Below are 27,067 nucleotides of genomic sequence, written 5' to 3'. Positions count from 1 at the left end.
GGCGGTGACCTCGAGAAGGGTTGGCACACTAGGGGTCCCCCTGGGAACTGTGGGGAGCTGTGAGCACACAGGCCGGTGAGTGGCCAGCAGGAAGATGTATGCCAAGCGGCTTAAGAGCGACCTGGTGGAGCTGTGCAAGCAGAGGCGGCTGCGCATTGGAAGGCTCACCAAAGAACAGCTCATTGCCCAGCTGGAGGCGGAAGATCGCGCAAATGAACTGATCCCTGTGTCTCAGGGAAGCAGCCTGGCAAATGCAGCGCAGGCACCAGTGTCTGTCCCAGCTGGGAGTGGTCAGCCGGCTGCTGAGGGCTTCCCGAGACCCCTCCTTCCTATGCCTAGGGGAAGGGTGGGGAGGAGCCCAGCAAATACCGAAGGCGCCGTGACCCCCCCGGCCAGCAGGGAATCCCCCCGGCGAAGCCTGCCGGCCAGCAGAGGATCCTCCCGGCAACGTTCGGCATCCGTGGAGCGGAATTGGCTGGAATGGGAGAAAGAGCTAAAACTGAGAGAGCTGGAGGATCGTGAACGACAGAGACAGCATGAACGGGAGGAGAAAGAGAGACAGCATCAGCGTAAACGGAAGAAAAAAGAGAGACAGAGACAGCATGAACGGGAGGGGAATGAGAGACAGAGACAGCATAAAGAGAAACAGAGACAGGAGAATGAGAGACAGCGTCAGCATGACCTGGAACTGGCGAGATTGAAGGGCAGCGAACCCCCGGCTGCGGTGAGTGAGGGGGGACCCAGGACTGCACGGAGCTTTGATAAGTGCATCATGGCCCCATACAAGGAGGGGGAGGACATGGATGACTTCCTGGAGGCCTTTGAGACGGCCTGCGAGCTGCACCGGGTTGATCCCGTGGACAGACTCCGGGTCCTTACCCCCTTACTGGACCCCAAAGCTGTGGCATTGTACCGCCAATTGGGAGAGGCAGAGAAAGGGGACTACGAACTATTCAAAAGGGCCCTGCTACGTGAGTTTGGGCTAACTCCTGAGATGTACCGGGAAAGGTTCCGGAGTCAAGATAAAACCCCTAAGATCTCATATCTGCAACTAGCCGTCCGCATGGAAAGATACGCCAGCAAGTGGGCTGGTGGGGCCCAGACGAAGGAGGACCTAATTAAACTGCTGGTACTGAAGCAACTGTATGAGCGGTGCCCATCCGACCTGAGACTGTGGTTGGTGGACAGAAAGCCAAAGAACCCGCGACACGCCGGGCAGCTGGCTGATGAGTTTGTAAAGAGCCGGTCAGGGGGTGGCAGGGAGGAGCCCCAAAGGAACAGGCCCGCCGCGATGCAAAGAGAGAGTCACCCTGGGACCTCCCAAAGGGGGAATATGGGGAATCCCCTCCCACGGGGAATGCCCAGCATCAGGGACAACCGACTGGCTCGAGGGGACCCACGGGACCTGAGCTGCTATTACTGCGGCCGAAGAGGCCACGTTCGGGCCCAGTGCCCCAAGCTCAAGGACAAACTAAGCAGACCGAACCCGCACCGGGTTAACTTGGTAGAGGCCCAGACGGACGAGGGGCAGGCTTCCCACGCAAGAGGGGCTGGCAGCTTATCAACTGCTCAAGAGAGAGAAGGGCCCCCGGCCAGCTTCTCTGGGGGGCCAGATGCTCCGGATTCAAAGTTCTCCGTTTACAGGGTTGGCGCGGGGCTGTCCCTGCGGAGCGAGTGCCTTGTTCCCCTGGTGGTGGATGGAAAGAAAGTTTATGGATACTGGAACACGGGCGCAGAGGTGACACTGGCCCGGCCCGAGGTGGTGGCCCCAGATCGGGTGGTGCCCAACACCTTCCTGACCCTGACCGGGGTGGGCGGGACCCCATTCAAGGTTCCCGTAGCGAGGGTACACCTGAAATGGGGGGCCAAGGAGGGCCCCAAGAACGTGGGAGTGCACCACCATTTGCCCACTGAGGTGTTGATGGGGGGGGACCTAAAGGACTGGCCAAGCAGCCCCCAGACCGCCTTAGTCGTGACCCGTAGCCAGAGCCGGCGAGGGGCACTACGCCCTGACCTTGGGAAGGATGTCCCACCGGAGGCACCGAACCCTTCCCGGGTGGGGAGGGAACACCCAAGGACAGGCCGCGGGGTGGCTGGGGCTTCCGACCCAGCCGACGAAAGGGAGCAGGTCCCCATCCCTTCCCCAGCCGCCGAGTTCCAGGCCGAGTTGCAGAAGGACCCCTCCCTGCGGAAGCTAAGGGACCTGGCTGACCTCAGTGTGGTACAGACCATGAGGAGAGGATGCAAGGAGAGGTTCCTGTGGGAGAAGGGGTTCCTGTACCGAGAGTGGGCTCCCCCGGGGGAAGTGGAGTCGTGGGGGATCAGGAGGCAGCTGGTGGTTCCCCAGAAGTTTCGCCACAAGCTACTGTACCTGGCCCATGACATCCCTCTCGCAGGGCACCAGGGGATCCGGCGCACCAGGCAGAGGCTGCTACAGAACTTTTACTGGCCCGGGGTCTTCACCAACGTCCGGCAGTACTGCCGATCCTGTGACCCCTGCCAGAGGGTGGGGAAGGCCCGGGACAAGGGGAAGGCAGCATTGAGACCTTTGCCCATCATAGAGGAGCCTTTCCAGAAGGTGGCCATGGACATAGTGGGACCTCTCAGCAAGACAACCTGGTCTGGGAAGAAATACATCCTGGTGGTGGTAGATTTCGCCACCCGCTACCCCGAGGCAGTGCTCTTATCGTCCATTAAAGCAGACACTGTGGCGGATGCGCTGCTGACCATTTTCAGCCGAGTGGGGTTCCCCAAGAAAGTCTTGACGGACCAAGGGTCCAACTTCATGTCGGCCCTACTCCGGTGCTTGTGGGAGAAATGTGGGGTCCGGCACAACTGGGCCTCAGCATATCACCCCCAATCCAACGGGCTGGTGGAGAGGTTCAATGGGACGCTAAAAATAATGCTGAAAACATTTATGAATCAGCACCCGCAGGACTGGGACAAGTACTTACCTCACCTGCTGTTTGCGTACAGGGAAGTACCCCAGGAGTCTACCGGGTTTTCGCCTTTCAAACTGCTATATGAAAGGCGGGTAAGGGGGCCCCTGGACCTGATGAGAGACGAATGGAAGGGGAAGGCCACTCCTAACAAAGAGTCGGTGGTGGAGTATGTCCTGACCTTCCGGGAACAACTTGCCGAGCTCATGGGCCTGGCCAGGAAAAATCTGGCCAGAGCCCAGAGGAAGCAGAAGGTCTGGTATAACCGCACAGCACGGGCCCGCGCCTTCGCCACTGGGGATCAGGTGATGGTCCTCATCCCCGTAAGGAAAAACAAACTCCAGGCCGCCTGGGAAGGGCCCTTCAAGGTTGTCAAGCAACTAAACAAGGTAAACTATGTGGTGGAGCTGTCGAACCGGGCACACCACCACCGGGTGTACCATGTGAATATGATGAAGCCATATTATGACAGGGGGAATATGGTGTTGGCCGTGTGTGGACAGTGGGAGGGGCAGGGAGATAACCCTTTAGTAAATCTATTCCCTGGGACAAAAGTTGGCTTCCCCCTGGAAGCAATTCCCCTCTCTGATCGGCTAACCCCTGCCCAGCGAGCTGAGATCGGAGGGGTGCTGCATCTGTACCAACAGCTGTTTTCCAACCAGCCTGGACGCACTAATCTGACTGTCCACCGGGTGCAGACAGAATCGCACCCGCCTATAAAATGCTCCCCCTTCCGAGCCACAGGAAAAACTGCTCAGAACCTGGAAAGAGAGGTCAATGACATGCTGGCTTTGGGGGTAATCCAGCCGTCTTCCAGCCCTTGGGCCTCGCCGGTGGTGCTGGTCCCCAAAAAGGACGGGTCAATCCGGTTCTGTGTGGACTATCGAAAGCTCAATGCCATCACTGTAGCCGATGCCTACCCCATGCCCAGGCCGGACGAGCTCCTAGACAAGCTGGGAGGTGCTCGGTACCTTACCACCATGGATCTTACAAAGGGCTATTGGCAAGTGCCGCTGAATGCAGATGCCAGGCTGAAATCGGCCTTTGTCACCCCTCTGGGGCTCTATGAGTTCCTGACCCTGCCCTTCGGCCTCAAGGAAGCGCCGGCCACCTTCCAACGCCTGGTGGATCAGCTACTGAGGGGGATGGAGAGTTTTGCCGTGGCGTATATCGATAACATCTGTGTCTTTAGCCAAACCTGGGAGAACCACATATCCCAGGTTAGACAAGTGCTGGACCGACTCCAGAAGGCTGGGCTGACCGTAAAACCGGAGAAGTGCAAGGTGGGAATGGCTGAGGTATCCTACCTAGGCCACCGGGTGGGAAGCGGCTGCCTAAAGCCGAAACCAGCCAAAGTGGAGGTGATCAGAGACTGGCCCACTCCTCAAACCAAAAAGCAGGTCCAAGCCTTTATTGGGATGGCAGGGTACTATCGGAGGTTCGTGCCCCACTTTAGCGCCATAGCCACCCCCATCACTGAGCTGTGCAAGAAGGGGAAGCCAGACAAAGTGGTCTGGACCGAGAAGTGCCAGGAGGCTCTCTGGGCGCTAAAGGAGGCTCTGGTCAGTGGCCCAGTTCTGGCAAACCCAGACTTTAACAAGCCCTTTATGGTGTTCACCGACGCCTCAGACACAGGACTGGGGGCGGTGTTAATGCAGGAGGATGAAAAGGGGGAAAGACACCCCATCGTGTACCTGAGCAAGAAGTTGCTACCCCGGGAGCAGAACTACGCAGCCATCAAGAAGGAATGCCTGGCCATGGTGTGGGCCCTCAAGAAACTAGAGCCATATCTCTTTGGGCGTCACTTCACCGTGCACACCGACCACTCTCCCCTGACCTGGCTGCACCAGATGAAAGGAGCCAACGCCAAGCTCCTAAGATGGAGCCTGCTCCTGCAGGATTATGACATGGACGTGGTCCATGTGAAGGGACGTGACAACCTAATAGCGGACGCATTGTCCCGGAGAGGGAGCCCTGAACTTCCCCAGGTCACTGGTCAGAGTGACCCCGCTCAGTTCAGTCTCGAAGGGGGGAGAGATGTACGGAGCAGGAAGCAGGGCAGATTTGACCTGGGAATGTTGCAGGGGGGTTGCAGCGGGGATGTGGGACTTCCCTTGAAGGAAGCTACCTGAGCTGTAACCTGAGCCAGGAACGGGGGTGGGGAGAATTAACACCTTCTGCCCAGGAGACTGAACAAAGGAGAGGAGCAGCGGGAGGGGCTGGGAGTTTAGTTTCGGTTGGGGCTGGGTGGTGCAACGCAGGGAACCCCAAGCTGGGGTCTAAGCTCCCTGAACCTCCCAGAGGGACCTAATTGAGGGGGTCTGGTCGTACCTACACGCTCTGCTTGAGACTGTGTTCCTGTCCTTAAATAAACCTTCTGCTTTACTGGCTGGTTGAGAGTCGCAGTAAATCTCGGGAAGAGGGGTGCAGGGCCCTAACTCCCCCACAATCCGCAACAGGGAGCACCTAGATTCCCTGCGTTTTATTTGCTCACCCAAATACCTTGATAGGGCCTGATCCTCAGCAGGCATAAACTGGTGTAGTTACACTGAAGTCACGGGACCTTTACTGATTTATACCAGCTGATGATGTGATTCATGGAAACTACAGCATAGAAATAGTATGCCACTCGGTTTTAAAGGAAACTCCCCATTGATTTTAATGAAGAGTACATTATATGGATATTTCGTAGGGCTCAGTTGTGTAAGCCTTATTCACATTGGTTAGCAATCGATCAGGCACATAGTCTCATTGACTTCATTGGAATTACATGCGTGAGAAAGGGCTCGTTGTTTTGTTTAAGGCAGTGGTTCTCAAATTTTTGTACTGGGGACCCCTTTCAAACAGCAAGCCTCAGAGTGCGACCCCCCTTATAAATTAAAAACACTTAAAAACATATTTAACACTCTTATAAATACTGGAGGTGAAGCCGCATTTGGGGTGGAGACTGACAGCTCGCGACTCCCCATGTAATAATCTCCTGACCCCCTGAGGGGTCATGACCCTGGGTTTAAGGGCTGTACCACTGGGCCTTGAAAGAATATATGGAGGAGCAGTGTGGGTATAGTTGGAAATATATCATTACAGTTTGGAAGAATGGCCAAGTAGTTGGTATTTACAAAAACACAACTTCAGAATAGAACATGGATCTTTCTTTTCAGTTTAAAAAGTCAAACACAGGAAATTAGAATTAAAAAGTCTGCCATACTCTCAGGGATTCCAGCCGCTTTGCACTGCTCTGGGGTTGTGAAGGGATTTCAAGGCAGCTGGATTTGGCCAGCTGAGCAGTAACCCATTGTGGCAGTGCTAGTAAAGGGACAACAGGCCCTGACACTGTCCCATCCCAACACAGGGTTGGTACGGGGCCCTAGGATACTGTTACCAGCGGGCAGAGTTTAGAGCATTTCCAAGCTTGCTATAAACTCAGTGAGGGACATCCCAGGGCAGATCAGGTCAGTGTATCAGGGAGCCTCAATTGTTTTCCCCAGCTTCCATGTTCTGAACAAATCTTGGTGCACAAGAGAATTTCACCCACAGGGTCTGTTTTCACGAAAACATTTTCAGGAACAAGAAGAGAGAAACACAGGAATATTGGAGATAAAGGCTGCCGCCCACAGTGGAACATTTTCCAGAGTTATCCATGAAGCATCAGATGCTCTTTACTCAGGGGTTGGACAGGGCTGGTTTGCATCTGTCTGGTGCCCTGGCACATTCTTCTAACCTCTACTTCTGTGCCCCGTGCTGCTATGCTACATGCACTGGCAGAACAGCTAATGAATTTAACAAGGTGTCTGTGAGATCCATTGAAGCAACAGCGCTCCATCGATCTTGTTAATTTCTGGCACCTCTGCTTGCAGCAGCAGTGAAGTGGAGCAGGGCAGAGGCAAGGGATGGAGGAGCTGAAGCAGGAGGGGGAAAGGCTGGGGAAGCAGCAAGAGACTGGTAGAGGAAGGCAGGGAGGAACCAGAAGCCGGAAGGAGGGGAAAGGAAAAGTGGAAGAGGGCGTAAGTGGAGAACAAGAAAGGAAGCAAAAAAAGGGAACAAACTCAGAGTGAAAGAAGAGGAAGGGAGAAAAAAGACAAAGGAGAAGAGGTAAAAGGAAATACAAGAGAGGAAAAGGATTGAATCAAAGGAGAGACAGCAATCACAAAGAGAAAGGATGGATATAAGCAGGAAAACACCACATGCATAAGGAGTAGAGAGGAAAGCATGCAGGAGGTGGTGACCCTGTGATGGCAAATGGTGGAGCAGGGTGAAAATGATCCGCTGTAACTTTTCTCCATGAAAATAATGACATTTTGGCAAAATGAGATTTTTATGAGGAAATTTCCACCCGAGTGAAAATGTCGCAGGCTTTTGATGAAAAATTCCACAAAACATTTTTTTTTTAAATCTCTTTCTTTGCCATATTTCATGTAAAATGAAATATGTCCTCTAATCAGCTCTAGGGGTAGATCCTGCACTCAGTGAAGTCTTTGCAAAACTCCCATTGGCTTCAAGGATGCAAAATCCGGTCTTAGAAGCTGGCAGCATACATGCAGCGGGAAGAAGCGAAAAAGACATGGGGAAACAGCACAGAGAACTTGGGGAGGACTGAACATAGAGTGGGGTCACTGCCCAGCAGAGAAAAAATAGGCAGGCTTCATTTACTTTGTTGATTTTATATTTACAAATAATTCCTGTTGGGCGGAGAACTATCTACCCTTTCATTTTAATAGACGTTGGGGTAGGCCATAACCATGTAATCATGTAGCAGTGATCAAATATTTCTGATGAATTAAACCCTGATTAGGTGCAAATACAAACTAGTGTGGGATGTGGTTTTACATCCATTTCATATGACACAATTTTGAGGAAATATGGAAGAACTTAACATGGTGAGTGGTGGAAGGCAGGGACGGTGAGAGTGGGGTATCTTGGGATTGTGGGTTTAGTGAGTGGGGAAACCGCCACACCTGGACGTCTTAGGCATGTGCTTAACTTTAAGCACTGGGAATAATCCTAGCTGCTTCCACTTTTCTGCTCAACTCTAGTCATCCTTCCCCGACCCGATTTCTGTCTGGCGCTCTTGGCATGTCCCCTCTGCCGTGTAGATGGTGAGCTCTCCGGGGCAGGAACTGGAGTCTTTGATCTATGTCTGTGCAGCCCTGGGCACAACGAAATCATCACAGAAGCATAGAAATGTCAGGGTGAAAGGGACCTCAGGAGGTCATCTAGTCCCGCCCCCTGCACTTGATCCTGGACTGAGGTTCCTAGGGTGCTCCAGAAATACAAATAATCAAATAAATAAGATGCTGATGCTACCTCACAATGCACGAAGTTAAACAGGAGCGTGCTTGCAGGACTGGGGTTTGAGATTGCAGGGGTAGTAAGTGAGGAATGTTACGACTGTGGACATGGCAAGTAGGACCTGAGTGAGAGGAGAGAGGCTGCTACATTTTGACCTCTGCTCTTTAATGTTATTTTAACTCTCATGGAGGTTTAAAATCCTACCTACATTGTGGGGGGATTTTGTACCCTGCGGGGTGAATTCCACTGAGCAAAACTGAGTTCCTGTGACAAATTGACTCCCCTGCTGCAGGGCAGGAAAAACATTAAGGTTCTGGTAGAGTTGGGTTATTATTTTATTTTAAATTGATGCAACAGGCATATTGGCCAGCAGAGAGAGAGAGAGATAGAGAGTGTGTGTGTGTGTGTGTGTTGTGGAGGAAAAAGTTTGCTAGGGCCTAAACTTTAGCCAACTAAAGTTTAGGCCCTAGCAAACTTTTTCCTCTACAGTGTGTACGGATCACAAGGGGTCATATTCCTTTACATTCTAATTCAACATCTGTGATAACCTGACTTCAGTTTAATCCTGCTGGAAACACACTCTCTACGCTCAGTTTGAATAAGTGACAGGATAAGGCATAGACATCATTACACAAACAGTACACGCCATTTAAAAAAGTAGCACACAGTTCACCAATAGCCCTAAGGCATTTACCACATGACTTTAATGCCGTGGATTCAGTCTGAGCCGATCAGGCTGGTCTCAGAAGTATATGCACATGCACACATAAAAGGTCCCCCAAACTGTTCACCCAGGGCCTAATTCTGCATGGTGGAGATAGAGTTCTGCTACTCAGAAGAAGCCGACACCTCCTGCCGGAATCCAGTTTCAGGCTGGGCCATAGTGTAGAATCTGAGTTGTCCTTGCAATATTATATACGATTCAGAAGTACAATGAATGATCAAACTGATCCTAATTCTCCTACTAACAGCTTTGTTTTGAACTGGATGTTTTCCATGCACACTCTGGGCCTGATTCTTATTGACGCTAAGGCCTCTGGCAGTTTAAATATAATTTATGGCCAATTTAAAATCTCTTTACACCGCCAGGATTCAGAACTCAGAATCCAGCTGTGGGCATTCATTACACAGACCGAGATTTGACTGATGGTTCTCAGTTTGTCACTGTTGCAAAATCAGGCATATCAATTGTACCTAAATGTATTTGTATCTTTTCTAGGTAAAAAGCATATGCTGTGACATCACTTCCTGCGCCTGACTCCCCACTCGCAGTGTAAGTGAGGAGGGACCCCGCTGCAGCCAGTCACAGACAGCGAGAGGACATTCTGGCCCCACTGTATTTACTTGCAGAAAACTGTGCCAGCAACAGAACTTTTTAAAAAAAAACAACCCATAATACTCCCGTTGCTATTATGCCAGAGAATGGTTTGTCAGTTATTCAAACTCAAGTGTAAATTTATTTCAGTAAAGGAGCCAAGGTATTGGCTGCAAGCACAGTGACCGTAAGTTCAACCCTCTCGTGCATTTGTTATCATCGACACAGGCTATAAAAGATGAGGCTTCCTTGGAAACTGCTGATTGTGCACAACAGTTAATTGCTTCCCTTCTTTATTTCCCCTCCCCCAGATCTCCCTACTACATTGAAATCAATGTGTCTTCTCCCCACCTCCAGCAAAGCAGGTGAAAACGATCAGAAAACTACTCACTCCAAGGTCACCTGGGCCACCGCATCCATTGAACTATATCCATTTTCCATGAAGATCTCTGTGTACCGTCCCATTTTGATGGCTTCCAGCCATTCACCGACGGATCTGTAGGCGCCACTTCCCAAGGGGCTATGTTCTACTAATAAATTCGACACTCTAAAACAAACAAAAACATCAGTTTGAAGATGTACCCAACACCAATCATTCGCTTACTGCTTTTTTGTATTAAAAAATAATTTTATTATACTTTCCTAGATAAACCTGATACTTGTGTCCTTAATTACATCAAGAGTTACTTACTCATAGAATCAGTTGCATTAGTCTGCTTACTTACACATGGGAGTAAGTATTGCTCAATATGAGTAAGGGTGGCAGAACTGGGCCTTTAAATACCAAGGGTAGTCTACCTACTCCTGTCAGTGGGAGTTTTACCATTGACTTTGGTGCGAGCAGTTAGGCTAACGCTGAAAACTTTTGAAAATCCTGCCCTTTAAACTATTTTAGCAGCAAAAAGAAAAGATGAAAGTACAGGTCTGTCTGTTACGTTCCGCAGTCAGCGCCTAAAGCGAAAATCGCGTATAGTCAAAATTACATTGAGTGTAATGGCGGTCGGAATCGCCCGCACTACAGAAACAGTATTTAAATTGTTATTTTTCTCTCTTTTTTTGTTTGTTTTTGTTTTTGCTGACTGCATAAAGCTGAAATCGCACATGTTAAATGCGCCTAAGATGCGACAGACCTGTATCACAAAGGACCAGATAAGCAAGAATTTGCACAGATCACAACCTGCCTCTTTATCTGTTTACATTATTCACTGCAGCATTACTCTTTGCACCATTCTTCTGCTTTCAAGAGCACAAAGGAGAAGGCCCCAGAAGAACAATGCTTTTAGCACTCCTCAATGTCAGTAGTACTGCTCATTTGTAAGGAGGCTGCCTTTCTATATGGTCCCCGCTCCTAGGAGTAAACTGCTCGAGACTGCATACCTTCAGGACCTCAGTTTTGTCATTCTCTTAAATCAAAGCGTCCAGAGCCCAGAAGCCAAAATCTATTTCTAAGCATGTCAGGAGGAGAAAGACAAACACAAATCATATTCCCCAGTACTGAGAAACTAGACTGGTCTGTGGTTAGAATATAAATGCCTGATTCTGCAAACTTGGACAAGATTCTCAAAAAGTGCTCAGCGCCCAGCAATTGATTAAATCAGGCCATGGACTCAGGAGATTGACTTTACGCACCCATTTAAAAAAAAAAATCTTGGCCTATGATTCAAGTCACTTAGGTCATGGGAGTTGTTCCACTGAAGTCAACAGAACTATTTGTACTGTGCCTATCAAAGTGAGGTCCCATTCTTGGTTGGTCACTAGGTACTACTGCAATATAAATGATAATCCCTAGCTTTTCTACAGCACTTTTCAACAGTAGATCTCAAATTGCTTTCCAAAGGAGACCAGTATCATTATCCCCATGTTACAGATGGGGAAACTGAGGTACAGTGGGGTGAAGGGACTGCCCAAAGTCATCCAGGTGAGCTGGGGATGGAACCTATGCTTTCCAAGTGCAGGTTAGTGATTTATCCACTAAGCCACGCTGCCTAATAATACATTTGTGAGGGATGCTATCCACAGGTATCAGCATTTGCAAGGTTTAGCCCTGAATATGTAAATTCAATTCAAGTATACCTGACTGGAAGAACATCCAGGATATTATATTATTTAGCACTTCAGGAATCTTCATATATTTTATGATTACATTAGTATTATTTGTTTACTTAATGGCTATACTGAAGGGTCCAATAAAATGTAAATATTGCCAGTAACAACAGCATAATGCTTTCACATAACATTTTAAACACAGAAGGGATTCAAACTTCCTTACTAATCAGAACAAAAAAGTGGATTCTCAGTACAAATGCCATGAGGTATCTACTGCTGTGCACACATTGTAATGTCACTGTTTCCTCTTGTATTTGTATGAATGGGGAATTTTTAATACAGAATATGTTATTTTTGAAAACATCCTTTAGTTCTGCATTGTATTTAACTAAGGGTTGAGTCAGTAATGTTCTATTATGGATAGAGAATGAGATGGGTAAAGGGAACTTGACCACAAAAAAAAGGCTGTTCGGATACACCATTCTCTTTGGCAATACTCACATTAGTAGACATTAGGAATTGCTTGAAATTGTACATGCATTAACATATCAGCAAAGTGCTTAGCACCTAGAAGAAATGGTTTACTGACCATTTTTACTTTCTCTAGTACACTCTGATAGAACAGTGCATGAATCACTACACAACATGCCCCAAAATGATTATTCCAAACTGAAAATGAAAGAGAAGAGTTCCACATTTTATGCTACCCTCAACCTTTTTTATGCAGATGTGCTAGGAATGACATTACAACTGATTGCTAATAAGATTCATTCTCCAATGGCTTCCTCGGAAAGTTAATGATGCGTGGAAAGAAGCCTGAAGAATCATGCCTACTTTGTATTTAAAAATGACGTGTACCCCAATAAACAAATGTTGCCGCATAGGTCCATATCTTCAAACGTATTTAGAAACCTAACTCCCGGAGTTCTGTGTCTAACTTTTAGGATCTGGGCTATGGTGCCAACTGAACCGTTCCCAACATGTTGCTTATGTCTAGACTGTTGCTACAGTTAGTCTCGTCAATATAAATACTTGTGTCATATCCTCCTCATGCTGAAAAGTCAACTCTTATAAAGCCAGGGCCAAAACTTCAGCTGGTGTAAATCAGTGTAGCAGTATAATTAAGAAGTAAGTAATATAAGGCTGCAGAGGAAAAATGCTATGCACCCATAATAAAAAGTTATTCTTCCCAGGCTTCTGCCATGGTGGTAAAATTGTTATCTGAGATGACTGGCCGGCAGGAATTTACCAAAATATTTATACTTCTATTTCCTACCACGTCGACCTTAATTGTAGGCTTGCATTTATCATGTTTCATACTAATATTGCATGCTGGCTCTTAATGTATTTTAGAAAATTGTGCACTTTTTTTTGGAAACCACATGGATTTGTTAAAGTTTGAAAATCTGTTAGAAGTGGAGGTAAACACTAATGGACTTCCGAATGATTGTGGTAGATTATATCAGGGTAGGAATGCATCTGGTTTTACTAGTCCCCAGAATTTGCCCTAAAGGATTTCTTTCCTAATCATTACCAGGATAAAGTCAACAGAGAGATAATTTGAGTGATGTTTCTTATATACTTTACAGGCCAAATCCTGCCCTCCCTTTCCCTGGGTGCAAATCACAAGTAACTCCATTCTGTAGCTATAAACATAGCTGCAACTCAAGCTTCTCCAAGACAGATCATGATAATTTCAGCATTGATGCATTTATAACGTGATTGAACTGCTCATGTATCTGCCCATTTAAACAGAAAGAGATGATTTGGGAAATCTATTCTGGACACAATGAAGCTTGTGGTACATCCTCCAGGGTCTGCACAGATCAGAGAGTCAGAGCTATTTCAATGCCAGGGTATTATGACATGAATCATGCATAGAGAAACGGAACTGGCCTGGATTTATACCTGCTCGACGCATTAACCAGTGTCTTCAAGCTGCTCGGGTTACGGATGAGCTTGTCCAACATGCTGACAATTTCGTCAAACTTGGGCCTGCTGTTCCGATCTTTCTGCCAGCAGTCGAGCATTAGCTGGTAAAGAGCAGCCGGGCAGTCCATGGGACTTGGCAAACGGTAGCCCTCCTCCACAGCTTTTATCACCTAGGGGAGACCAAACAAGAGGGTGGGTTGTTTTCTTGTGCCAAATGCAAATTGTTTTAACTAAAACGCTTCATGCCCATCAATTCATCCATTGTTTCTTACCAAAACACAACACAGATCTCTGTCAAACATGTCCCTGTCCCCGGGATCTTTAATAATCAGGAAAGGAGGGGGTGAAAAATTAATTTCCATTAACTGAAAGAAATTTGATGAAGAGCCTCATGTAAATTGCCACAGAATCACTGAAGTCAATGGGCCAAATCCTCCGCTCCGTTTCAATCTACAGGCCTGAGATTCAGCTCGTGTACGTTGCCAGAATTCCAGTGAAGGCAGGCAATAACTTTGTCGAAGTCAATGGACCTACCCCAGTTTACACCAGTTGAGAATCTGTAATCCATCATGTGTATCTGTTCTTGAATTCTGAGAACAGCAGCATATGCTCTTTTTAGCAATTTCTCGGAAAAGGAAATATCTATTTTTTAATTTAAAGGCATGCGCTGGACCACACATTTGTTTTGCAACAATAAAAGTCCACCTTTATTTCAAACCAGACTTTGAATGCTAAATGATGGATAGAGTCAAGGCTGAGGCGGCGTGGCCATCTCATACATCATTCAAGAATGTTGGGGTCTAGTCATTTGTTATTGTGTACAAATTTCTACCAGGAAATGAGAATGCCTGCATGATGGTACCTGGCCAATAAAAGCAGAGTAGGATTAAAATCCATTGATTTTAAATGCAAATGTAGAAAAATATGGTATTTTCATACCATGGCTCTGTGTCTAAAAGAACAGTTACAAACGTGTGCTTTCTTGTTTCCTTTAGTATGAAAAGACATGAGAAGAACACACACTGACTGCAAAACAGACCTTTTTTGTTGTTTTAAATTGAAGACAGAAAATAATCAAATCCATTCTGCTTACAAAACAATTTACGTTCACCATTTTGGTGCATTTATTAATTGAAATTTATAAGGTAGATTTTTAAAAGAGGTCAGACCCAGCAGCTCCTAATTAGGTATCTAAATCAATCACTGGATTTTCAGAAGAGTTCATCTTTTATTTAGGCACATATGGTATGTGACTATTCCAAGATAGTCTTAACATCCCTTCCTGCATACTCTGTGCTCATAGTCCTGTTGACTCAATGAGGTCGGAGGTTGCTGCCATTGATGGTGAATGTTATGTGATAAACCATGGTGCTCTGCTTGCGTGGATTTCAAAGAATACCTTGCAAAAGAGTCTCTGTCGTTTTAACGCCCTGCATGACTTATAATTACACCCATCTAACACCATTGTTTTCAAATACAGTCAGTAGTTAGCAAAATTGTTCTTGTAATCTTAATCCAGATTGCGTTCATCTGTGGTAAAGGCAGTAAGGCAGACCCACTACAGGCAATCATTTTTATTAAGAAGGTTACAAAATGCAGGCCAGCTATAATACCTGAGTTTGCTGATAAAAGTCATCTCACATCACCCTCCACCGGGGAATCCTGTCTAGAGCTGGTTGGGAACTTTTCAACTAAATGATTTTTCATGGGAAAATGCTGTCGAGACCAAAACCTTTTGCAGAAAGGTATCGATTTCAACATGAGTTTTGTCAGGAAGGTTTCTCATATCCAGCATGGAATTAATGGTAAAATCAGAGAAAGAAGGGGAAAGACTTTCAGAATAGCCAACAGCCTGGTGGTTAGGGAACTCTGCTTGGATGTTAGAGACAGGGCCGGTGCTACCACTAAAGCAAACTAGGTGGTTGCCTAGGGCGCCAAGATTTGGGAGCGCCAAAAAGCGATGCCCCCAATTTTTTTTTTTTTTACAGCGTTCCTGGGCTGGGCTGCCAGCGGTGCGCTGACACGTGCGGCTCAGACTCCCTCTCCCAGCGCAGCGGCCACTCCACTTCTCCCATCTCCCAGGCTTGCGGTGCCAATCAGCTGTTTGGCGCCGCAAGCCTGGGAGGGGAGGAGAATTAGAGCGGGGCGGCGTGCTCAGGGAGGAGGCGGAGCAGAGGTGAGCTGGGGTGGGGAGCTGCCACACGGCTCCCCGGGCTGACGGGGGTGGGGAGCTGCTGCAGGGGGTGGGGGGAGGGGTGCCTCAGAGTGGGAGGGGGGGCGGGGAGCTGCCACAGGGCTGGGGGCGGGCGCAAGGTGGAAGTTTTGCCTAGGTTGTGAAACTTCCTTGCACCGGCCCTGGTTTGAGATCCAGCTACAGGACCGTGCTCTCACTAATCCAGACCAGGACTTTGAACATGGCTCTCCCACACTCCAGCTGGTCTAACCACTGGGATTCTGGGGCTCTCTCTTTTCTTATTTCATGAAAAAAATTGAAATGTCTTGGATTTGGTTCACATCAGAACAGAAACAAATGCTGAAACCTCAATTTTTTCAGGAACTGGAATTTTTGTATTGCAGCCAGCCCTAGTTGGAATCCTGGAGCAATAGCTCCTTTCATTGGTAGCACTGACCCAGGAGGGGAATGAGGCCATCAAAGCTTCTACCAGCCCGAAATTTGGTGCTATCAAGTCTTCTAAGGACATGTCCTAGTGAACAAAAGTACATGGTGCATTGTATTTTCATTGGGTGCTGTTGGGTACTGAGCACTTCTGAAAATCCAGCCTCAGTGTCTACATCAAGTAGACCTTTTGAGCCAAAATGAAGCCCCATCCAAAGCCCTCTGATGTCAATAGAAAGACTCCCATTGACTTCAATGGCCATTGGAGCAGGCCCGTGGTTCTTCTATCCCATTTAGGCCAGAATTAGCGAGTGGTCTTGTTCTATGATAATAGTTTTGTTCACAGCACAATAAGTAGGCCTGACCTACTTCTGTTATCCAGATTCTCTGCTTTTTGCATCATGTTTCTAGTCTCTCCTTCAGACCAAATTTGCAAGCATCGAATAAAATCATCCCATGTGGCATGGTCAAAGGATCATGTAGTTCTTAAGCACTGTAGCTGCATGTGTATTTATAACACAGAGGGATCCTCCTCCAAGATACACCAAAAAGAATATGGTAACAAGATGTGTAGCAGACAAGCTGGAACCAGTACAGAATAGATCGGAACCACATCTGGAGTGAGGCTAGGTACATTTTATATTCCTGGCACTAACGTCAATAAAGCAAACTCAGTTTAAAGGATGTTGTCCATTCTGGCAATACAATGTAAATGGTCTCAAAACACTGTAAGATGCCACGATGCTGCGGCATCTTTTTTTCACGTGCAGATGTTCTCAGGCCTCCAGTATGGGAAAGAAGCAGCAGCTATCAAGGCTCTGGAAGCAACCGCTATATGGGGGCACCACACAATTTTGTTCACTAACACATGCACCCTTAGAAGATTTGATGGGCCAAACATTTGGGCTGGGAGAAGACTTGAGGGCCCTAAGCCACCCTGTAATCACTGCAGTCCATTTACAGAGCAATGCCAGTTGGCTCAGGGCTGCCTGGTGGAGAATGAACTGGGATGGCTTGTGCTAACACAGGTAATATATCTAACCCAATGGTTTCACTAATTTTAAAGCCAGGAGCAACCACAATCATTTAGTCTGACAACCTGCATAACACAGGCCAGAGATTTCCACCCAACAATTTCTGCATCAAGTTCACATCTTGTGGTTGGCCTAGAGCATGCTTTTTAGAAAGACATCCAATTTTGATTTAAACACTTGATTTGTAGCCTTCTGAATAACAGTGACTGCCCACATTGATTCTCCATATACTGCTGTTAACAAGGAAAAAAACAAACTGAATTACAATTAGGAGAACAATTTTGCTAACCTCTGACTATATTTTCAAACAATGTGTTTTAACTGGCTGTAATTATAAGTCCCACACGGAGTAAGAATGATGGGAACTCTTTCACGAGTTGAAATCCATGCAATCAGAGCACCATGGTTTACCACATAACATCTACCATCAACGTCAGCAACCTCTGATTCTTTGGCCAACAGGGGTGGGAGTTGAGTATATGGAAGAGAGGAGGCAGAAAACACTCTGGGAACAGTCACATACCACAGTGGGAAACACCCTTGAGTTAAATTTGTTTGTTTACTATGATCCATTCAGTTGCCAAGTATATGCAATATAGGCGCAGAGGTAATCCAAGCAAAGCTTGGACAGGAACCAATGCTAATTTCAAGAGCTAAATCTCTTATTAATTCTCTAATCTGCACGTTTTGAAGAGCCAGACTCATGCACCTCTTTTCCAAGATGCGTTTGTGAAATTCATTCAATGTCCAGCAGGATGCAACTAAATTAATTTTCTCCTTTTTTTTTTTTTTTTAATAAAGGGTTCTAGAAAATGTCCATGTCTGAAATGTTCACTATCCACAAGAGTGATTCCTCTGGTGGTGGAGTGTTATCTTGCTGACTCCAGATTGAATCCTAGTTCATAGCTTGGCATTTACCTAACATCTGTGGCATCCCAGTGCATTTGTATTACAGCCAGTTAGAGACTGCAATGGCAGAAGAGACAAACTCGGGACCAAATTTCTGCATTCTCTGCATTGGGCATGGCAGAAAGTTTGTGTATTAGATTGGGATAATCCCCTGGTAGGTGTATGTAGTGTCTTAAGAGACGACTAAGAGGGGATATGATAGAGGCATGACTGGTGTGGAGAAAGTAAATAAGGAGTGTTATTTACTCCTTCTCATAACACAAGAACTAGGGGTCACCAAATGAAATTAAAAGGCAGCAGGTTTAAAACAAACAAAAGGAAGTATTTTTTCACATAAAGCACAGTCAACCTGTGGAACTCCTTGCCAGAGGTGTGAAGGCCAACACTATAACAGGGTTCAAAAAAGAACTAGGTAAGTTGATGGAGGATTGGTCCATCAATGGCTGTTATCTAGGATGGGCAGGAATGGTGTCCCTAGCCTCTGTTTGCCAGAGGCTGGGAATGGGCGACAGGGGATGGATCACTTGATGGTTACCTGTTCTGTTCATTCCCTCTGGGGCACCTGGCATTGGCTACTGTTGGAAGACAGGATGCTGGGCTAGATGGACCTTTGGTCTGACCCAGTATGGCCATTCTTATGTTCTTCATCGTAAACTTCCTTTAAGTAAGGTAGCAATTGAGATGGAGAGACTTAGGGACACGGTTGCTTTGAGTCAGCAAAACAGCACAACTGTCTGCCTGGCTGAATGCTTTCTCTGCCCTCTTTGCTATGTGTGACGGTAAGATACTGTGAGGTTCCTTCTTTGCTTGGATGTTACCGCTGAGCAGGAAGGACAGATAGGATTGTTCCGTGCGGCAGGTGATCACACAGCCGCTTATGGCGAAAGAGTTGCTAGATAAAATAAGGGAGAAGCAGGAAGTCTCCAAAGGAACTTTTACGGTCAAGGTAATTGCTAACGCCAAAAGGACAAGACCATTTTCTTTTAAACATTGGGTCTCCTGTTCCCCTCTGTGTGTTGGGAAGAGGTTGCCGCCATGGACAAGGGGAGTTTTGCCCATGTGACATGCTCCCTTCATCCCAGAAGTCTCTCTGCAGAGGTGGAGCAGGTAGAAAGGGGCAGTGATCAAATGCCTGCTGGTCTCTGCTAGAGTCTTCCCAACCTGTCTCATGAAGTTCCTGGAGCCAGAGGACCTGTATTTTTCTTCCACATTGTGAAGCCCCCTTTAGAACTGCCTTTGAAGCCTAGCTCCTGCATTCGGTACTGTCCAGGGATATGTAGGAACCAGGAAGCAGAGTAGGCAAGGGGAATTGGAATGAATACCTCCTGCAGCCCCTGGGACCCATGTGTATCTTGGAGGATCTGTGGATGAATGGAGTGCAGCTTCTTCCTGGGCTATGGGATTCAGACCAGGGCAGAATTCAAAGGGAACTCTGTGAATTATGTTTCCCAGGCTTCTCTCTCCCCTACAGTGATTATCCTGGCTTGGAGGTAGGATGGTACCCGGCATTTCTTACAGTGCTGGCCTTAAAAGTAATACAGTCCCCTTAAAATTAATATGGTTTGGATCTTATTCATTCCGCTCTCTATGCAAGGAAATGGGAATTTGCTATTGACTGAAAATCATATGTCAGAAAAAAGCCAAACATCTAACTCATGAGACAATCAGAAAGCAGCTCACCAGCAGAATTATGAGAACTGGTCTGGTATTCTAGTGACCAGTCACTACTCAATCATGCCTATAGTGAGAGTCATGTAGGGCCAGATTTTCACAAAAGCTCAGCTCTCAGTTAGGCACCTAAGTAACGGGGCCAACTTTTCCAAAGCAGCTCCCTTTGAGGATAATGACGAGTGCTGAACTGTCTTAAAACCTGTCCCCTCCTTTAGATACATACCTAAACGGAAGCTGAGCGCTTTTGAAAATCTGTCTCCGCTTGGGGGTTCTGAGCACTTTTGAGAACGTCAGGGTAAGTGAAGCATGCAAATGTCATGAAAGGCCCCGTAGTGTCTATGCATTACCCTACAGTCATTAATCACTTGACCGCTTGCTTTTACTTATGCAGAACCCCTGCTTGGTTCAACGTGCAGGCTGGAGTGGGTGCGGAGGGTGAGGCAGGAGGCACCAACTTCTTTTTAAACAACACAAAATTGCTGCTGTCACTTCACGATATAAAATCATTTATTTCCCTGATGAAAATTAAATTGATATTCTATCTATCCATCACATTGATTAATTGTACCATACTATACTTCATTATATTATTTTTTAATCTTCACTGAATACTACCCCGCCCCCTCCATTCACTGTGGGCTGGATCTATTCCTGGGTGTTATATCTGCATAGCACCAGGGAAGTCAATAAAGCTATGCTGCTTTGCATTACCTGAGGGCCTCACCCACTGTCTGACCTGCACACTGAATTCATTCCCGTACAGCTGCTCCCCACAGAGCACAGAGATTGTCATGCTTCTCCCAGAAGCCCTTGCTCACTCCCAGTCAGATGCCTGAACGGAGGCAGTGCACAATCAAAATCCAGGGTATACAGGCCCCTTCAGGGTATAACCTGGTCTGAATTGCTGTGGTGAGGTATGAGCTCCTTTAAGACCAGGCATTCAGGGTGCTTTGTAGTCCTGAGGGAGAGCACCTGCCCGAGTTAAGGCATCCGGCGGGGAGCAAGCAAGGGCTTCTGGGAGCAGCAGGCTACATACAGCCCTCTGTGTGCTGAGCGGAGCAGCTGCTGCTGTTGTCTGTGGGCTGCTGAGTGTGAAGGCAACCAGGACAAGAGAAGTCCTGTTGCTGGGATCCCAGCGGAAAGGGAACGAGGGAAAAGGTTCTGTGGGAAAGCCAGGGTGGTAAGTAGCTCTGGAGTGGACAGCTGCTCCTCTGTGTAGAGGCTGGAGCTGGAACCTGGGATACAGGGAGGGATGGGGTCCCTCAACGCCTCAGCTGTGCCACCCGAAGGTGGGGAGGGAAAACTCTTCACTCCAGGGGTGGAGGGGCTGGCTTGAACCCCAGCAGCAATGGGGTGAAAGGACAAATTTTGCTTAAGACTTCTTAGTCCCTGGTAGCACCTTGTGTTTTGACCGGCCTGTGGAAGTCTGCTGTTCTTAATGACACTAAAGCACACATGCTTCCAGCTGCCAGAGAGATACATACACCCGCTCACAGTGGGACTGATGTGACAGGCAGGCCTTGTTCTGGCTCTCTGCACATGGGTGGTTTCACCCTGACGGAGGCAGGGGCCCTGACTCTGGCCCCAAGTTTGCAGAGTGGTTTGAGTTACTTTAGAATAAAAAAATAGCTCTATTATACCGGCAAGCTACTGCAGTAAAAGTGAAACAAGATAACCATCTCGGCCTGATGCAACTCCCATTCATTCAAGTTTCCTTGACTTAAACAGCAGTTGGACTGGTCCCTTGGATTGATATCCCCGGACTTTTCTTTGAACTCCCTGAAAACGACAGGACTTGAGTTTGCGGCATTTAACCGAAACGTTTGGTTTGCTTTAGTGTTACTCCTCTCTCTCACCACAGGGATAAAATGATGGTGCTACAGCTGGCATATGTTCTGCAGTGACTAAGATGTGCCAATCTGATGGTACATTGAATTAAAGCACAACCTTGCAGGACACTGGGCATTCTCAGCAGGCGCTCAGCACCTCACGGGCCCAAGTCTCTGTTCCATTATTATTATTTATTTGTATTACCCTAGTGCCTAGGAACCCAGCCATGGTCCAGGACCCTTCTGTGCTAGGTGCTGTACAAACAGAACACAAAGACAGGGCCTGCTCCAAAGACCTTACAATCTAAGTAGACTCATAGAATCATAGACTTTAAGGTCAGAAGGGACCATCATGATCTTCTAGTCTGATCTCCTGCACAACGCAGGCCATAGAATCTCACCCAGCCACTCCTGTAACAAACCCCGACCTATGTCTGAGCTATTGAAGTCCTCAAATCGTGGATTAAAGACTTCAAGGTGCAGAGAATCCTCCAGCAAGTGACCTGTGCCCCATGCTGCAGAGGAAGGTGAAAACCTCCCAGGGCCTCTGCCAATCTGCCCTGGAGGAAAATTCCTTCCCGGCCCGAAATATGGCGATCAGCTAAACCCTGAGCATGTAGGCACATATACCCCTAGAGTGTATGGCTCCATTGTGCTAGGCATTGTCTATGTACGATGAGAGACCATCCTTATTTAGGGTACATCTATACTACCCGCAGGATCGGCGGGTAGTGTTCAATGTATCATGGATCGATTTATCGTGTCTCATCTAGACGCGATAAATTGATCCCTGGATCGACGCCCGTACTCCACCTTAGCAGGAGGAGTAAGCGGAGTCGATTGGGGAGCCATGGCGGTCGACTCGTCGCCGTGAGGATGGCCAGGTAAGTCTAACTAAGATACTTTGACTTTAGCTACGCGAATAACGTAGCTGAAGTTGCGTATCTTAGCTCGAACTTCCCCCCACCCCGCAGTGTAGCCCAGGCCTTAGACTTCAAGCTCTTCAAAGCAGACAAGACAAAGGGTCAGAGGGGAAAGAGCGATGAAGTGTCATGCTCATGGTTAATGGCAGAGCAGGAAGAGGATCTAGGTTAAGAGTCCTATCCATTACACCGCATCACCTCCCTTTCTCTCAAGGAAGCAAGCACTCACTAATACAGACGGATCTCGAAAATTAAGCTATACTTAGGTAACTTTGTTTTCAGTTTTTGCTGATTTTTCCTGAAAATTCCCCAGGTTTTACAAAAAATAGCAAGTTTTTACTGATTTTCACCCAAATTTCGGACCATTCCAGTATATGGAAATATGGATTATGTTAAGAAAATCCAATCCATGACATTAGGTGGATGTGTTTATGTTACTAATAAATTAGTCTAAGTGTAAACGTGAGCTGGCTGCTAAAGTAAGGCAAGGTAGTAGAAAATACATATGCATACCCACGTATATGTACTATTCATATACAGTTCATGAAATAAACCACAGCTTACATTGCTTTTATTTGAAATACTCTTACTTTTATCTATTTGTTGCTTTTTTCCTCTCCTCCTGTCCCCCAATATTAACCTCAATATTTAGCCAGAAAACTGTGAAGTTAATTTTTCGTACTGATTTTTACTTATTTTTTAATTTTCATAATAAACACGGATACATTCCCACTAAATTTTAAATGAAATAAAAATGGAGACCAAAGGGCTTTTGCTATAGTTGACTGGACAAGTTTGTAAATGTAGCTGAAATTATGTCATTTATCAACAGGCATCCTTTGGCAGACCTTCATCTTTAAACATAATACTGATGGACTCTGATAATAACCACATCAGTGGAACTACAGCAGTCTGCCAAGGGAGACAGTCTTTACTCCATGCAGACTTACTTCTCTTTGTGCAAAGCTTGTTTTGAGCTGCTGCATAAAAGGACATTCAATAAAAGAAATTTCAGGGGAAAGCAAAATCATTTCACTGGGCCTTTTAAAAGCAGCTGTCACTTTCAGACTGAAAACACTCGGCCAGTTCTGTCTCTGATAGCAAAGAGTGGCTTTGGCAAGTACTTACATCTTGATTGGTCATCTCCCAGTAGGGCCTCTCTCCATAAGACACTACTTCCCACATCACTATCCCATAGCTCCAGACGTCGCTGGCCGAGGTGAATTTGCGGAAGGCGATGGCTTCTGGGGCTGTCCATCTGATTGGGATCTTCCCTCCCTTGTGTGAAAAAAAACAGAAGGTGGAGTGGGGGGGGAGAGAAAAGCAACATTTCTTACTGCATCGAGGGAGATTTTTTCCAGTTCCTGAATGATGCTGGAAAGAGATGTAGAATTTTAAAGTAAATCTGCTTGACAGCATGGGGCCTTTCTCCATATTATCTCAGCCCATAAGCAGTTGCAGCTGACTACTAATTGGCTGACCTGAAGGGTTGTTGTTTAAATTCCATTTGAATGCTGAAACACGTTTAGGATTCACATCTCCGTTATGTTGCGCTGGTTGGTAGGGGGAAAAGCCAAGTGCTCCAGCAATCGATACAGTGAACTTTCAAGAGTTTCTGACAGCAAATGGGGAAGGAACAAACACCTTAAAAGCTCTAGGTGACTCTGGGGTAATGTGAACCTCATTCAAATTACAGGGCAGGAGGCTGGATTTTATTTTACAGATCTTTGACCCCAATCCTGCAGTTGGAACCAGGTAGGTGGGCCACTGAAATCAACAAGGTTCCACATGGATGCAAAGTCAGCCAGTGCAAACTTGATTGCAAGATAGAAGCCTACCTAAGAGATGGGGAGACCAGATGAGTGACAAAAACATCAATGATTCCTTTTCTCTTTGATTATTATTGATTTTTTGTAATATTTCTTGCATAACTAATGTCTCCCTGCATATATCTAGGGATTTCAGATTTAGGGATTTCTCCCTGCTTTCTAATTTTTCAATGTTTAACTTTATGCAAATTATAATAACACTTTAATGATAATATAAATCATCTCTAAGATATTCAGGATTAAAAAGAGGATTTTAGTCAGGGTTTAAAGAATTGTTTTCCTTGAATTATATCAAAATAGGTCCCCCTTTGAAGGCCCTTGCTCCCAGGAATGAGCTACCCGCAAGGCTGGGGGATATTCAGGGAACCTCTTCAGACAATTTTTACCTCTGCAAAAACAGTAAAATTTGGGGTATATTTTTAGAAAACCTTATTCTTGCAATTTTTCTTCAGTGAAGCATTATTAGTTCAAACCTTAAGCCAGTGGGGGCAAGATTCTTAGCTAGTACCATTCAGCATATCATAACTGTTTATCCCAGATGAAGATCTGGCTCCAAGAAACCCTTATGTGCCTAACTAGGTTCTGAGCCTCTAATGTACAGGTAGACGCCAGTTGCCTACATTTTTCCAGGGTGAAATCTCCAGATAAGGTGGTGGCTCTGAGTTACTGGAGGGTTCTGAGCACAGATGGTGAATTTATGTTACATACAATATGATGCTTTAATCACATGTGTAAAAAAAAAATTACACCTGTTTGCATGAAGCTCTGTGGGATTTCTTTCGGAGGTCTGCAAGGGTCTGTTCTTGATTTTTGTTGCCTGGGTTCGAGCTGCCTGCCTCTAACAAGTTCTGTCTCAATGAGCAAGTCTACTCTGGACCTCCCGAAACATGGGATGGGCAGCACTTGTAGCTTATCAGTCACATGGCTTGGCCGCCTGCTCTTGTGCCTAGGACCTGCCCATGTTTTAACCACAGAATCCCAACTTGGATTTTCACTCTGGAGAAAGGAGTAACGTGGATGGGCTTAGTTCACACCCCTTTTTCACTCCCTTTTGGCTCTGTATCACTTCCCTTTCCAGGTCATACTATATTCCAACTATATTCAACAGGCAAGTGCCAAAAAGGAGCTTAACTTTAGACTTCTAAGTACATATTTAGGTATCTCAATAAGCAGCCTGATATTTCACAGATGTTGACCACCCAGCAGTCCTCTCTGAAGACAACAGGAACAACCGTGGTGCTGGGTGCTTTTGAGAATCAGGCAATTACTTAGTTGCCAAAATATACGAGCCTAGTGTTAGACTCCTATTTTTTAAAATAATCTCAGCTGCGTTACCTCATTTCTCACACCGATGCAAAGTTACACCTACTCCAGCTACCGAGTGCATTTTCTGTTACAAAATAGAGTAAGTCAACTGAAGCCTGCCCAGGATTGAGCCATCAGATAAACTCTCCCCACACCTGCCCTCTTCTGTGTGCAGCTTTGTTTTTTATGACAACGTAGAGCCCCATTTTCAAAAGAGCTCGGCACCCAACAGTTCCTGTTTAGGCCCCTACATATACAGCCAGATTTCAAAAGAGATCATGGCCAATGTAGGCACCTAAGTGAAATGACGCCTGATGGACACTGAGCCCATTTCAAAATCCGGCACCAACTGCGAGCGTGAGCACTTTTGAAAATGCCACTTGGCCGTTTCCCTCATTTCCTTTAGTTCAATGGTCCAGTATCCCCAGAACCTACCCTTGTTGTGTACGCTGCTTCAGGGTCATCTTCTAGGACTCTGGACAGCCCGAAGTCAGACACTTTGCACACTAAATTGCTGTTGATGAGGATGTTTCTGGCAGCGAGGTCTCTATGTACGTAACCCATGTCTGACAGGTACTTCATGCCTGACGCAATGCCTCTCAGCATCCCAACCAGCTGAATGACAGTGAACTGCCCATCGTTCTTCTGCAAAGATAAGGGGGGATTTCAATCACAGTGTGCAGTGTTCTTCACACCCTGAGTGACACACATGCACAAATAACAGAGTGAGGGGCAAGTCTCATGCAAAGTCAAATAGATGAATTCATAATTAATGACCATGATGTTCTGGCCCAGAGGCTCCTGAAGGTGTCATCGTTTGGAATAGTGATCTCTTAAGACTAAGCTGAGACAACAGAGTTCTTAACTCATGATTAGGGAATTACCTAATGTAACACTTATAGTGTAGACACATATCTATGTAAGCAGGGTCAGAATGAATTCTCCCCTGACAGCTAGCTAGGAGAGGGAGAGACTTCAGGAACAAACTGTATTTACATGCACCTATTCTGCTTAGATATCCAGCAGCTAGAGCGGTGTTGCTCAAAGTAATCAACTTTGGCTGGTGTTGGGTTACAAATCACTTTAGTACTGAATGCAGGGATAATGAAATGCTGTTATCAATGGTGCTGTCATTATGGTATGAATAAAGGGGAGGAGAACTGTGCTTAACCTGTCCCAAATGAGGCGGTCACCCTCAGTTGAAAGGACCCCAGTAAGCCAGGGGCTCAAATGCCAGACCCTTGTGAAAGTAAGAGGGGTGAGGACTCTCCCCAAGGGTCCCCAGTCTGGTTAAACCTGTTCCTCTCCACTGTTCAAAGAAAAGGCTAAATAGACTTCATTAGGAGCCTCTTTGTTACTTTAAATGCTCAATCCGAGCTGAAATCAGTTGTGGTGGGACTGTATGTCTGCCCAGCCTGCTAAGAGCTAA

The 27,067-nt window shown here is 46.6% G+C and overlaps 1 protein-coding gene across 10 annotated transcripts in view; it reads right to left on the bottom strand.

Moving 5' to 3' along the window:
• EPHA5 (EPH receptor A5) overlaps nucleotides 1-27,067 on the bottom strand; it is a 399,378-nt gene that overhangs the window by 74,143 nt on the left and 298,168 nt on the right. For 9 of the 10 annotated variants that reach the window (XR_008445069.1, XM_054029616.1, XM_054029620.1 and 6 more), the window contains 4 exons: nucleotides 26,074-26,283; nucleotides 23,633-23,782; nucleotides 13,498-13,691; nucleotides 9,935-10,090 (listed from right to left, as the gene is read on the bottom strand). Coding sequence is in view for 9 of the 10 variants with exons in the window: in XM_054029616.1 (XP_053885591.1) it covers nucleotides 9,935-10,090; nucleotides 13,498-13,691; nucleotides 23,633-23,782; nucleotides 26,074-26,283 (710 nt within the window). In the remaining variant the exon portion in view is untranslated. Of the gene's footprint in view, nucleotides 1-9,930; nucleotides 10,091-13,497; nucleotides 13,692-23,632; nucleotides 23,783-26,073; nucleotides 26,284-27,067 lie in introns of those variants that run through there. The other variant, XM_054029625.1, reaches the window with a different exon arrangement.

The sequence above is a fragment of the Malaclemys terrapin genome, chromosome 5, assembly GCF_027887155.1.
Source record: "Malaclemys terrapin pileata isolate rMalTer1 chromosome 5, rMalTer1.hap1, whole genome shotgun sequence".
Classification (NCBI taxonomy): domain Eukaryota; kingdom Metazoa; phylum Chordata; order Testudines; family Emydidae; genus Malaclemys; species Malaclemys terrapin.
Note: the sequence above shows the minus strand (reverse complement) of the source record. Positions and strands in the feature narration are given on the sequence as shown.